The following is a 14,546-nucleotide window of genomic DNA, read 5'->3' as shown; positions in this document are numbered from 1 at the left end:
TTGAGAAATTTTGGCTTCGCTCTGGTTGTCATTCTTTAGGGTTCAGCACCTTCCCCAGGATCTTCCAAATGAATAAAATTTCTGAGCGGTGATTGTGGATACATCTTGTCTTTAATGTAGGTGCAGAGAGATGATTGTACAATGAAAGATAGGACAATCATGCACACTCCTTGGCCACCTCCTAAGTAAGGTAAGTGCAAGAGCCCCGAATCCAACCCATGAGAATTTCTCTGAAATTTCTTCTCCTTTGAATTGAATGAAAATGGTCAAAAGAGGTGTGGGATAGGGGTGGGCGGACACCTTACCTCCAGGTCTGGGGGGGCATCCGCAGGGGGGTGCAATCCATCCCTTCCCCCAGAGTCCATCCAGGCTGGCTCCGCTCCACGACGATCCTGTGGAGCTGGCCGCCGGCTCCACAATGCTAGCAATACGGCCAGCTGCCATTGCTGTGCCGTATCGCTATGTTAAGTATCCGGACGCAAATGGTGTATTATTGGGCGCCATTTGCAGCCGTAAAGCTGGTGGATTAGCCTAAATGCAGGATCACCGCAGGGAGGGAGCCAACCTGGACGGATTCTGAGGGGATCCAGAGGTGAGTGCTCTGTTCCGCCATGGGCCCTAATGGGACCAGATTCTTGGAATCCGGCCTCATTGGGGTCCCTGGCGGAATTCTTGTACATCCCTAGTGTGGGAGAAATTTTTGGCACAGCACTAAAAATAACCATGTTCAGGGGAAGGAAGGAATGGAAGCAAAGTGAGAGGGGAAGAATTTGGGAGGAAATGCTTACAGTGCAGTCCTATACAGCTGGGGTGTCAAACCGAGGACCAAATACTATTTCAGAGAAGCTTTCAGGGGCTGCATTCTAGCGGTGAGCAGTTCCAAAGGCAAAAGCAGACAGGGTCGAAATGCCAAAGACCCCTCAAATAGCAGCATATTTTAGTTTAAAGCTCTTACTGCGAGTAACTAAGCTGTAGGACAAGCATTTCAACATGTGCAAAAGCTGGGAAACCAGCAAACGACCAGCCGTTGGTGGAAAGAAGGTGGTGGGCATCTGGGGAACCCTGGAGAGCTGGGTTGGGACCCCCGGCGAGTGAGATTTGGTCTGCAGGCCTCAGGTTCACATATACACATTTACTCAGAAGTAAGCCCCTCCAAATCGTTGGGACTTACTCCCAGGTACAGGTGCACAGGATTGCCGCTTAATTGAAAAGGAAAAGGGCTTCAGGTGTTCCTGTGCCAGAACCGTCAAAATATTGCACTGCCAGTTCTTCTAATGAACCCATAACATTGTATCAAATCTGTATCAAAAAAATCTGAAAAGCATGGAACAGCAGGCAGATAAAAGCTGAGCCAAATATGCACTCCCCATTTGCACACAACAAAAAATGGCTTGGGAGGGTATGTTGATGGTCTTTAGGGGTTAACGAAGCACAAAATTCACCTCTAGTGGTGGCAACAGTGATCTTCCTGACAACCACTGGCTGATAGCCACCACTTTCCCACCAGTCCCTCCACCTCCAAGCATCAGTATGTCATGTTTCTGAGATAGTTCCAAGGAAAAAAATGGTAGCCATCTGAAGGCCACCAGTGTCTCTCTCACCTGCTGGCTGGCTGACTTGCATGGCATCACTTTACCCTCCATAATTTCCCCTCTAAGTGATGCTATTAAATGGGTATTCCTCAACTTGGTGCCCTCCAGATGTTTTAGACTACATCTCCCAGCATTCCTCACTACTGGCCATGATGGCTGGCGGTGTTGGAAGCTGAAAATCAAAGTATCTAGAAAGCATGAGGTTGGGGGAGTCTGTGCTGGCCCAACCTTGTAACATTATTCTGAGGAGGGTTCTGGGAATGCTCAATCATGATGAATCATGATGTAGCATATTTTGAGAACATATGCTCCTGGGTGGCCTATATAAATATATTTAATGAATAAAATAAGTATAAATTGCTACCAAGGGGAGATTATGGGGGAAATATGGCAACCACTAGCTGGTGGCCACCAAGATGAGGACAGTTGCCACTGTTGTGAAACAGGTGGTTGCTATGAAATTCCTCTTGTTCCCTGCTCCTCCCAGACTTTGAGCCCAAAGTTCTCAATGCAGAACTCTTAGCTTATTTTAAGTCTTAAGCCAGTCGAGTTTTCATGATTTCCACATCCTCTCTTTTGCCCTTAACATTTTTCTTTGCCTATAGTCCATGTTACCAACTGAGTACAAGGTAACCATGGGCATACCTGCTTATTGTTATCTCCAGTTCTGATTGCTAGAATTAATTTAGGTTCTTGGTCACTCGTCATGGAAACTGCGAGAACTGTGGACTCAAGGGCCCAGTTTCTGTGAGAGCAAGACACCCTCTGTGAGAGGAAAGGCTCTGCTCATGGAATGCCCCCTGCACCTGATTTTGGGGGATCCCTCCCCCAGCTCACCCCATTCAGCAGGTTCTCCTGACTCTTTCTGTAGCATTTTCAGTAGGGCTATGCACCGCTTCGGCCCAAGGCCTGGAGCCCGAGTTTAAGCGGGCTGCTTCGGGTCTCTTTGAGCCCCTTCTGAGGCAAAGCAGAGGGGGCATGAAGTGACCCAGAGTGGGTCGGGGGCTCTCCAAAGCACTCAGTGTGGTTCAGAGCTTCAGCCCCGCTCCCGGCCCAGCTATGCTGCCTTACCTGAGCCGCCCACCTCAGCTGCCCCCACCTCTGCCTCCATCACTGTGTCCTCCATCGCTGTCACTGCTGCTGCTTGCTCTGCCGCTGCCACCTTCTCTGCTGCCGCCACCTTCTCCTCCTCTGCTACTGCCTTCTCCTTCTCCTCCTCCTCCGCCATCATTGCTACTGCCAGCTCCTGAGGCCTGGACTCGCAGCGGCTCTTATTGCAGGGAGTCACCATTCCTGGAAGTTCCTGGAAGTTGCTGCTTTAAAAATGGCGACTCCCTGCAGTAAGAGTCAGTGCGCATCCAGGCCCCAGGAGCTGGCAGTAGCAGTGGAGGAGGAGGTGGCAGTGGTGGCAAGGTACGAGCTGGGGGTTCACACACGGGCATCGGGGCAGGGACCCCAAGTGGGGTTTAGCCATCCAAATCCCACTTCTGGTTCAGGTCCAAGTCAGGTCGGGGGGTCCTGAATCAGCCCGAGCCGAATTGGGCCCACCTCTGAAGCTACAAAGCAGCTTCTGAGTTGGACCGGGGGAGTCCCTACACAGCCCTAATTTTCAGGGGGTTGGAGGGGTTGATGTGAGAAGGAGGGAGTGGGGAAATCCACTTCCACCAGGGCAGTTGATCCAGCATAAATCTGGATGCAACCCCAGCTCTTCAGTATATCATCTTACTGATGAATTTATTTTATACCTTTCAATCTGTATATTTATCCACCTTCCTGTAGCATAACAACACTGTATTGAAATGGGGTGGAGGTTTGTGCATGTTCAATGAATCAATAAAAAAACTTGTTCTAAAAAAAATTAAACCATATTTTTATTTATATATTTATTTTATATATAAAAGAAATTAAAAAAAGAGAAAACACAAAGAAAGATGCAGGCTTATGGCGATTCAGTTTTGTCTGCGCCCTCTGCTGGGGCTGCCAACTCTGGTCCTCCAGAAGTAAGCAAAGTCCGCCGGTTGTAGTGACCCTTAATGATCCCAGAATTATTGTTCTCATTCAGGATTTGCTTCTGTTTTTGCCTGTTAAGAGACTGTACAAGCCCTAATACGACAGCAGCTAAGGAATACTGCCCAGTCAGTTTTCTTGGTTGCAAGATTAAAGGGTTTGGCTGTACTCTTCCCAGAAGAAAATAGGTTTTGATTTTTCCTTCTTGCTCACTGATGCCCTTGACGTAGATCTCTCCCCGGTAGTCGAAGGCAAATCCCCGGTCCTTCAGGATGAGATATGTTTCCTCAGGCACCTGCATTCGCCCACTAATGCCAGTGCTGTCCATTCGGCTAGCTAAGTTAACAGTTTTGCCCCAGATATCATACTGAGGTTTCTTAGCACCAATGACACCTGCTACAACAGAGCCGTGGCTGATACCTAGAGAGGGAAGAGAAATGAGAGATCTAGAAGAGTAGTCGTGTGGCATCAAAAACAGCAAAGACTCCTGTTGTACCTTAAGCTCTAACATAGTCTGACACTCCCGCACCCCAATTCTACCTGTGGTGACAACTCCAGGCATGCAAGTGTTTTCCCCAGGGTTTTGGTTTCCGTGGAATTTGGCACTGGAGGCTGGGGAGGCAGGGGCCACTGACATTTCCCACAATGCCCCAAGGCAATGCTACATCAGGGGCATTGCGGTAAATTTAAATGGCGACTGTTGCTGATGCCCACCACTGTTGCTGCCACCAGGGAGGCCACCATATTGTCAGAGCACCTCTGAAACCTAGAGCTGGTCCTGAGGAAGTGCACTCAGGAGTAATGGGTAAGTGCACTCAGGAGTAATGGGTAAGTGCATTCAGGAGTAATATCCCGACAGCCAGGTATTCCCCATGAACACCTGCAGCTCTGCTGCTGCTGAGGCTCTTTACATTTCACTTTGCTGTCAGGAGCCCTGCCATCCCCCCAACTGGGTGAGGAGAGAAAATAATACAGTGTACAAAGGGCAATGGGGATGCGATTCACCATTTGTAATTTCAAACCAACAGTGGGCATATATTTGTAAGGAAATGCCAATGTACTCACTGGCTGTAATTTATTTATTTTTTAAAAAAATATGAATATTTTTAATTCAGATTATTTATTTATTATTAAATTTATTAATCGCCCATCTGGCTGGTCACCCAGATAGCATTATATACCATCTAGAATTGTTAGGAAGTTTGGAAAGAATGCCAGCAGGTGCTGGAAAGACTGAGGGGAGATAGGATAGTGCTCTTCAAGCACTTGAAAGGTTGTCACAGAGAGGAAGGCCAGGATCCCTTCTCGATCATCCCAGAGTGCAGGACATGGAATAATGGGCTCAAGTGACAGGAAGCCAGATTCCGGCTGAACATCAGGAAAAGCTTCCTTACTGTCAGAGCAATATGACAATGGAACCAATTACCGAGGGAGGTGGTGGGCTTTCCCATGCTGGAGGTGTTCAAGACGAGGCTGGACAGCCATCTGTCAGGGATGCTCTGACTTGGATTCCTGCATTGAGCAGGGGGTTGGACTCGATGGCCTTGTAGGCCCCTTCCAACCCTGCTGTTCTATGATTCTAAATGTTCTCATGTTGTTATTAACTTTATTTACATATGGCTGAGTTTTAATCAAACTGTTTATATGTACTGGAGAAATTATAGTACAGGGAGAGGGATCCTACGGCCACTAGACAGTCTCTAGAGGGCCATAGGATTTCTCAGTTCCTGGGAACCAAGGTTGGAACCAGTGATCTGACCAGGGTTGCCAGGAACTGTGCTCCCCGCCCCATTGTAGGCGGCACAGCTCATCAGTTCTCACCAGTCTCTGCGCTCAGAAACCGAGCACAGAGCGGGCAAATAGCGGCTGTTCCCAGGGGAGGGGAGGGGAGGAGACTGCGGAAGCCACTTACACGGCTTCCTATGCACTGCGCAGCCTCTCCCCCTCCCGCTCCAACATGCCCTGGCTATACAGCCAAAATCAGCCCATCTAGCCACAAAAGCAGAGCAGGCGGAGCATGGAGGAGAGGATCCGGCATAGGATAGTTGGCTGCCTCCAACTTTGGCAGCCGCTGACTATCCTGATAGAATTGCGCCCTGTATCACCGCAAAAGGCTTCAATGCACAGATGGTGCTCTCCTGCTTGCAAAAACGTACATGTTCATGTCAGGGAAGAAAGAGCTCCATGCCTTCAAAGGGAGGCACATTTATTTATTTATTTATTTATTTACGCTATCTATATACCACTCCACATCAAAAAAGTTTGGAGCGGTGAACAACAAAGAGAAAAGAAATAAACACCATGCTAAAGCAGCTAAAACATTTTGAACCAAACACATTCTGAATTTAATAAACTGCGGCTGGTCACTCGAGGAAGGCCTCTCGGAATAACAATCTCCTCAGAAGGGGCCGAAAGCAACGCAATGTGGACTCCTGCCTGACCTCTGTAGGCTGGGAGCTCCAGAGGAAGGGAACGTGCCCTGCTATCCTTTCTGTTGCTGTGAAGTCCGCTTGCCTGGAAACTCCACGTGCACCAAGAAAACACCCCCGGAAGCCGACATTGCCAATTTAAAGCTATCAGCCAGCCCACACCTACCAATGCGGAGTTCGAAGTTGTTAAACGAATGCTTGTTGATCTCCTGAATGCTTTCATTCAGTGCAATGGAGAAATCCGCCAGTGCACATAAATGGCCCCATTTATCTTCACATTGCTGGGGGAGGAACGAAACAGAAAATGCATTACGTACATCTGTCAGCAACCCTCCGCACACATTTCATAAAAGCAGGTTCTGAGTCCACACCACATGGGAGCCGAACTCAAAGGTTCCTTAAAGGTAGTGGGGAGGTAAGCCTTTCTGCTGATGGAACACTGTTTGCACATGTCAGCACAAAGATCGCTTACTGTGGGATACAGGGTGATTCTGTGTCTACTTGAGTGCAGGTGCATAAGAAATGCTACATGTGGCATAGAAAACAGCTGAGCGGGACAACGGGACAATATTGCTACATAGTGGAGGCTGGTGGGTCCGATTTTGGTGGGGCTGTGAATCCATTCTGGGTTTTAATCAGAAAAAGCCAGAACTCTAAATGAGCTATCCAAGGTGCTAAACCCTATCACCAAAATAGGTTTTCCCCACACTTTTTCCCCCTGAGGAACATTTTTGTTTTTGTTTTGTTTTTTTTCCAGAAGATTGGAAAAATTGAACAGCTTTGGATTATGAAATATTTTATTTTCAAATGTAAGACAATGTATTTATATATTGTTACCCAGCCTTTCCTCCCCCCAAATGATTTCTAAAAACTATGTAATAAGTACACTTCTATAGAAACACTAGAAATGTAAAATGTCTGGAAATAATGAAGCCACGGGGAAAAATATTTTTTAATCCTCTCTGTAAGATTCCCAGCATAGTTAGTTCTTTCCTTCCTTATTAAAAGCATTGATCATATATTTTACTGATAGACATTTATGCTCAGTTTCCCAACATGTGAGCAGAGTCACCACTGTGCATTCTTCACAGTAAATGTGCATTTTTGACAGCTTGAGTTTCGTTCTATAGAGTTCTGTGTTTCTGATGCAATAACGGTCATTTAATGTAGTTCTAATCTATTCAGACAACAATTACAAATTTGTAACTGAGTTTACTTTTAAAAGTTTTACTATATAATGATATTTTTATGAGCAAACTAAGTCATACATAAAATAACTTTAGGAACATAAAGGCTGCTTTATGTTCCTGAAGCAGCCCTCCCCAAGCTGGTGCCCTCCAGACGTTTTGGACGACAGTGCCCAGGATTCCTGACCATTGACCATGCTGTCTGAGGCTGATGGGAGCTGAAGTCCAGCGTATCTGGAGGGCATCAGGTTGGAGAGGGCTGTCTTAAAGCAACAAAGTGACTTTAGATCTGTAAAGAGCACTAAAAATATAAAGGTGTCCCCAGCCAGTCGTGTCCGACTCTAAGGTGTGGTGCTCATCCCAGTTTCTAAGCCGAAGAGCCAGCGCTGTCCAAAGACGCTTCCATGGTCATGTGGCCAGCATGACTGAACAGCGAGGTGCATGGACCGCTGTTACCTTTCCCGCTGAGGCGGCACCTATTTATCTACTTGCAATTTCTTGCTTTCAAACTGCTAGGTTGGCAGGAGCTGGGACTGAAGACGGGAGGTCACTCCGTCACGCGGCACTTGGTTCTCGAACTGCCGACCTGTCGACCTTCCAGTCTGCAGTTCAGCGTCTTAACCACTAAGCCACCGCGGCCCTACTAAAAATATAAGTATTGCTTATTTTTCAATTTTCCCAAAATTTCCAATTTTAATGAAGCCTCCCAGAAAAATGTTTTCCCCCACCATGGTCTCAAGATTTCTGGAAATTTTACATCTCCAACCATGATATACCACAGGTGACGATAATGTGCCAATTTATATTTTACTCTGTATCCATGACAATTGAGAAAAATGTCTGTTTATACCAGTAAACAACAGTGTGTGTGTGTGTGTGTGTGTGTGTGTTTATGTAGATCTGACCCCATCATCCTTCATGTCAGACAGGTGAATGTGACAGATGTATCATAAAGGCAGCTGTCTTTGTTAGCCAAGAGAAATAACTCCTTACCTGTTTTTCAGGAGATAAACCTGATACAGCCATGTATGTGCTGCCAATGGTTTTAATTTTTTCAATGTCTTGAAATCTCTCTTCACCTAATAACTAAAAACAAGAGAGATCCTGTTAATTCCTGCTCCGTCTCCAAAAAGGGCTTTTGAATCAAGTTTATCATATGCACACCTCCTAAATGGTTATTTATTTTCACAGCTTGCAATCTAGAAAATATTAATTCAGCAGTGTTTTGCACAATGGATAATAGTTTATTTTTAACATCTTTGGTATAATGAACTGTGAATAGACCAACTTTGACAGTTGACTTAATTTAATTCCACCATCAATCTGGCTGAACTTCTGGCAATCAGCAACTCAAACATATTCAGCAATATTTTATTAATTGGATATGCAGTTATGTTGTGGGATGATGGAATAGAAGAGAAATACTGGGATGGATGAATCTGCCTCTTCTGCTTTCTATATCATTCACATTTTCTCAAGTACAAGTTTCATTCCATCTTGTTTCCACATCAGTTTGCAGATTAAAAATAAAGAAATGTCTCCATAAAAATCCATGCACATCTTCCTGTCCATTAAAATTCATGCACATTTCTGCACCCAGTGTTCTTTAATGTACGCTTTTTTTTGCAAGCACTTTCCTCTACTCTATGCTTTTTAGTATGCAATTCTCCCTAACGTACACATTTTTGTTTGTATTATTTGATTGGAGAACTGTAGCACAGAATTTAGGTTTTATTCTGGTTGTATTGTTATACTGTGGTTTTAATGTTTTACATGTTTTATATTGTTTTATTGTGTACTCTTTGGTTTTAATTTTTGTGAACTGCCCAGACAGCTTCAGCTATTGGGCAGTATATAAATAAATAAATAAATAAATACATTTATTTGGAGAAGTGCAAAAACCAAAGGATAATTGTGTTCTGGTTGACATATTCATTTGGGAAGTGCCAATTGGTCAGTTCGTATTAAAATATGAACCAAATGAATTTTGTCCTCATTCCTAACCAGAGTCAAGATGCATCTGCTGAGATTTCATTTCTAGAGATGTTGGGGAGGGGAGCCAACTCTACCAAATGTCCCCAAAAGTTTGAAAAACAGCCCCCAAACCTGCACCAAATACAAGATTTGCCAGGGGCAGGAAGCAGAAAATAGGAATAGAGAACTTCCCGGGTGAATAGGAACAGTTGGAGTTTATGGGGTTCTTTACTAGTCTTACCAATCTGTGTCCTCCAGATGTGTTGGGATACAACTCCAATCAGCCCCAACCAATATGGTCAATGGTCAGGGATATTGGGAGGTGTACTCCCCCCCCCATATTGCACAGTGTGTATGTAACATACCTATTTTCATATCTGCCTGATCCCTCCCCCCAAAAAGGAGCCTTAAGGGTTCTGTTCATTTTTTAAGCAAACCGACCTGATTCACACTCACAGGCCTAATATGTGAATCAAAATAGATTTTGCACTTATCTGAATTTTGCACTGTGGTTCTTGGCTCAAAAGAGTGAGCCAACCGTCTTCCCTTACCCATTCAATTACTGAGATCTTCTGATGAGACCTTACTGGTTGTTCCACAGCCAATGTAGTGTCACCAGGTAGCGTTGTGTAAGTGGGCCTTCTCACTGGTGGCACCCACCCTTTTGAAAAATACTCCCCCACATGTGGTTTAAAAGGCAGAAACAGTGGCAAGTTATAAATGCCTCTTGAAAACACAACTATTCACATAAGCTTTCCTGACCTGTGAGGGACTCTGCTACTACCCCATTGTTATTGTTATAGTACTGTAATGTTTTTAAATGTTTTAATTATTTATTACTTTATCTAGGCTATGTTGTAATTTAATGCAAACCACTTCGAGATTTTAATATATTGAGTGGTATAGATATATTTTAATATTTTTAAGTACCCAAAGACATAAAATGCATATTTTAGATTAAAAGGCATAACGTGCACATACTACACTAAAATGCATACAAAAAGCATATATTAAAATGCACAAAAATAGTGTATTTTTGTTAAAATGTGTACTTGATGTAGGTTTAAAAATGTAAACACAAATGTGTATTTTAGGGTAAAAAACATACACTGATGTATATATTGTAAAAAAGAAAAAAGAAAAATGAAAAATGCACATTTTAATGAAGGGTGTTCTTTTTTTTTAAAAAATGTAGTTCAATGTGTGAACAGGATGGAACCAACTTATGAATGAACACCTATGAAACTGACATGGACTGAAAATAATCTCATCTATCCCTGCTCTCCAACCCCTCTATTACACATTGAGCTACTGTGACTTGCTGTAAATTTGTATTCATTTACTCTTCAGAAGCCTCTCCTTCACTGATTAAAAAGCAAAGCAGGTGTTTGTTATTTTGCTAAAAGATGCAACAACAACAACAATAGTAATGATAATAATAATAATTCATTTATATCCTGCTCTTCTACTAAAAGTACCCAGAGCAGTGTACAACATAATTATAAAACCATATAATATCACCAATAAACATGCAAATGCAAAACACTATCTGCAAGCCACAACAACATACAACCAATATTTAAAACAAAGTAAAAGATAAACCTAGTATCAGCAAGAGTTACAGAGGTAATACATGGAGGGCGCAATCCTACGGCCCACCAGTCAGCGGCTAGATGGCCATAGGATATGTGGTTTTCTGGAAACCCTCCCTCCACTTCCGCACTGCCTCCGAGGCAGCACAGAACAGCCCCATCCTCCGCGCTCGCAAGAGGCGCATGGAGTGGCTGAAAAGGGGCGTTCTGGGGGGCGTTCCAGGGCAGGAAGGGCGGAAATGCCTGTACAACACATCCAATGTGTCGTACAGCAGCCTCCTTTTCTGCTCTGCCTTGCCATGGCTAGACAGCCGAAATTGGCTGTCTAGCCGAAAATGCAGAGCAAGAGGAGCGCGGAGGGAACGTTCCCCTCCATGCTTCGGAGTTTGGACGTGGCCGCCTATCTGGATAGGATTGTGCCCTAAAACTAGCAACAAGATAAGTAAGCGTGGGTTCAAAAATATATAACTGTCTTATGATGTGTGGCCAACGGTTCAAAGCAAATGTCGCCAGTTGCATTAGATGCGCATGACATGTGTCTTATTGTTTATCTATGTACCTTTCTAAGCTACATCCATCCTGCCCCTCCCCACACTTGAGGAAAGGGCATGAAATGTGAACAATGAGAACCAATGGAGGCCGGTGGCCCTGATGTCAGTGGGGCAGTAAATCCGGTCCAGGTTCCAGTCAGAACCAGCCAGAACTCTAAAGGAGCTATCCAAGGTGTGAAGCACACTGGATAGCTCCTTTAGTGTTCTGACTGGTTCTGACTGAAACCCAGAGTGGATTCACCACCCCACTGACACTGGAGCCACCAGCCTCCACTGATAAGACCCACCCCCCAACTTACACTAACAACATTTTAGCAAGGCGTTCCCACAATATCTTTTAGCAACAAAAGCAAAGCCCTCAATGCTCTGCCCTGAAAATGTTCCTTCGGTGTCACAGATTCTGACTATCCATTACGGCAGCCTTCCCCAACCTGGTGCCTTCCAGATGTGTTGGACTACAACTGCCATCTTCCCTGCTGGCTGAGGATGATGGAAATTGCAGTCCAACACACCTGGAGGGCAGCTGGTTGGGGAAGGCTGCATTACAAGAAAGCCAGGAACACACATATATCCCGAGCTTTTGTAGGAAGACACGAGTTGATGTTTTTCTCCCACCTGACAGGGATTCTAGGTGAGATCTTTCCAATTTACCCCTCTGTTTTCCCAATTTCTGGGAAACTCAATTGCTAAGCACCCATCAGCCTGGAATTAGGGATGTACGAAAGTGACTTACCTTTCGCGGATTATGTTGATGGTGGGGGGGAGGCATTTCGCCCCTCCCCCCTGGAATCCTCGATGGCCGGCTGTGCTCCGCGGCAGCTCCACGGAGCAGCCGGCCAGGCCCAGCCCAGCCCAGAGCCGTCTGCAGCTGGATTTCCGGCCGCGGAGGGCTCTGGGGAAAACAACAACAACAACCGAGTACGCAAATGGCGGTGGCTACGGCCGCCGCCATTTGCGTTCCTTCTTTTTGGCCATCTGAATCTACTTAAACATTTATGTAGACTATGACGGCAAAAATAAAGGGGAACGCAAATAGCGTAGCGGGCGTAATTTGCATCCCTTTTTGATTCACCATTTTAGCCTACGTAAATCTTTACGTAGGCTAAAACGGCAAATCAAAAAGGGACGCAAATAGCGCCCGCTACGCTATTTGCGTTCCCCTTTATTTTTGCCGTCATAGTCTACGTAAATATTTACATAGATGAAGATGGCCAAAAATAAGGAACGCAAATGGCGGCGGCAATAGCCGCCGCCATTTGCGGATGCGGTTTTTTTTTTTTAAACCCAGCCAGCCATGATAGGCTACGTAAGGATTTACGTAGCCTATCACATCATATTTTTTGTTTTTTTAAACCCAGCCATGATAGGTGACGTAAATCTTTACGTAGCCTATCACGTCTTTTTTTTTTTTTTTAACAAGACTGGAAATGGTGGCGGTGGCAGCCGGTCGGAAGACCAGCCGCTGCAACCGCTGCCGCCAGAGCCACTGCCGCCCGGAAGATCCGCCCCAGGTAAGTCTCGTCCCGGGGAGGATCTGCGGGGTGGCGGGGGGTGGCAGGCCGTTCCGCCACGGAGTTCGGGGGGCCAAATGCACTGGCATTTGGCCTCACCAAGAGCCGTGGCGGAATTCTCTGACATCCCTACATGGAATTCTGTCTATGTCTAGATACCCCACACGGCCTTTTCCTGCCTAGATATCTGTTCCCTCATTTGTCAATCGTAGTGTGTAAAGGAGTCACGTAAGGATGCCTTTTCCTTATCTATTTCAAATGTAGTAACTGCGTAAGGTTAGTTAGGAATTACCCTTTATTTTGTTTTTTATGCAACCTCCTATTTCTTTGACTTCAGTCCTTAATAAAAGATTTGAATGAGAAACTGGAGTCAATTAAGAGCTTTTGCTTGTATGATCTCACCAACAGCTCACTGCTCTAATGCTACTAAATATTAAATACTTATGTACTAGAATGAGAATGTACTCAGGTCTGCTTCTTCTCCCTAAAAACCCTGCAGGTCCAGATTCCCACACTTCCAGATATCTATCAGAGAGGGAAGGTGGGGTGGGGGTGCGTAGGAGGCAGTTACTTATATATAAATAATGTGTAGGGTGCTTCACAGCATAATGTGCATTAGCACAAGTGAGCATTAGCACAAAATTGCATTTGCAAACAGAAATGAAATTCTCAAACATCTCTCAAAAAAATCTTATTCTATCAAGGGGTGGATAACGGAAAGAAAGACACCTGGCAATCTGCAAGACACAGAGGGAAAAGATTCAACAAAATTTCCCATCACCTGTCACCACATCCTTTTAACTGGAGATTCCAGGAATCGAACCTGGGACCTCCTGCATAAAAAGTAAGCACTGTACCTCTGACATATGGCCCCTCCCTCTGCTAAATTCCCTACCTTGTATTAGTTCATGTATCTTCCGTTTGTCCAATTTCCTGAAGAGCAGATGCTTGGGAACCTTTTGATCAGCCTTCCCCAACTTGGTGCCGTCCAGATGTTTTGGACTTTAACTCCCATCAGCCCCATCCAGCAGGGCCAATTGTCAGGGATGCTGGGAGTTGTAGTCCAAAACATCTGGAGGGCACCAGGTTGCTTTAGGTGGAACTAGAAAGAAGAATGCTTCCTCATTTGTTGCTGCAACCCCCCCCAAACCCCCACCAACAGCATGCTACCACCATAGAAATTATAGCCCATGGTACTACTACCTCAACATAGTTACTAAAGGTACCCTGTGGCTGTGGTGCCCATTCCTGATAGGTTATCCTTTCATTGCCTGGGGAGAAAAACTTGTCTCCTGACCAGTTGGGCCAACACAGGTATTTCTGGCTGGCGGTCTGTAGGGGTACAAGCCCTCTCCTCCCTCTCCCCCGCAAATTAGGACTCATCACAGGGTGTCCTTAAATGTTGCAGCAGCCTCCCCCCATTTGAAAACACAAAAACATGTTGTAATTTTACTTCAGATGAAAGATGGGATTTTATTACTGTCTCTGTTAGTTCATCAAACATGCACAGCGCCGGTCCTGATGAACAACGGATAAGCACTTTGCTAATTTAGGACACACTCTGTAAATCCAAGCTGTGCTTCTAAACCATCTATTGGCATGACTTTGCAGTCTTTTCTGCACTCAAGGTCACTGTGGTAGTGCCCAGAATACAAGAGCTGGGATTCTTAAAGTGCGCTTGGCAGGACTGCTTAAATCTATGG

The 14,546-nt window shown here is 45.2% G+C and overlaps 1 protein-coding gene across 1 annotated transcript in view; it reads right to left on the bottom strand.

The window, feature by feature from the left end:
- Positions 1–3,440: 3,440 nt before the first annotated feature.
- ADCY8 (adenylate cyclase 8) overlaps positions 3,441–14,546 on the bottom strand; it is a 174,934-nt gene continuing 163,828 nt past the window's right edge. Inside the window, exons 16-18 of the mRNA XM_084848791.1 lie at positions 8,209–8,301; positions 6,195–6,309; positions 3,441–4,019 (exon numbers count right to left, since the gene is read on the bottom strand). Coding sequence (XP_084704917.1) covers positions 3,532–4,019; positions 6,195–6,309; positions 8,209–8,301 — 696 coding nt within the window. The 3' untranslated portion in view covers positions 3,441–3,531. The remainder of the gene's footprint in view (positions 4,020–6,194; positions 6,310–8,208; positions 8,302–14,546) is intronic.

Source organism: Heloderma suspectum, chromosome 4, assembly GCF_057233095.1.
Source record: "Heloderma suspectum isolate Gila_16-S chromosome 4, 16-S_ref, whole genome shotgun sequence".
In the NCBI taxonomy this organism is placed as follows: domain Eukaryota; kingdom Metazoa; phylum Chordata; class Lepidosauria; order Squamata; family Helodermatidae; genus Heloderma; species Heloderma suspectum.
This window is presented reverse-complemented; position numbering and strand designations above follow the sequence as displayed.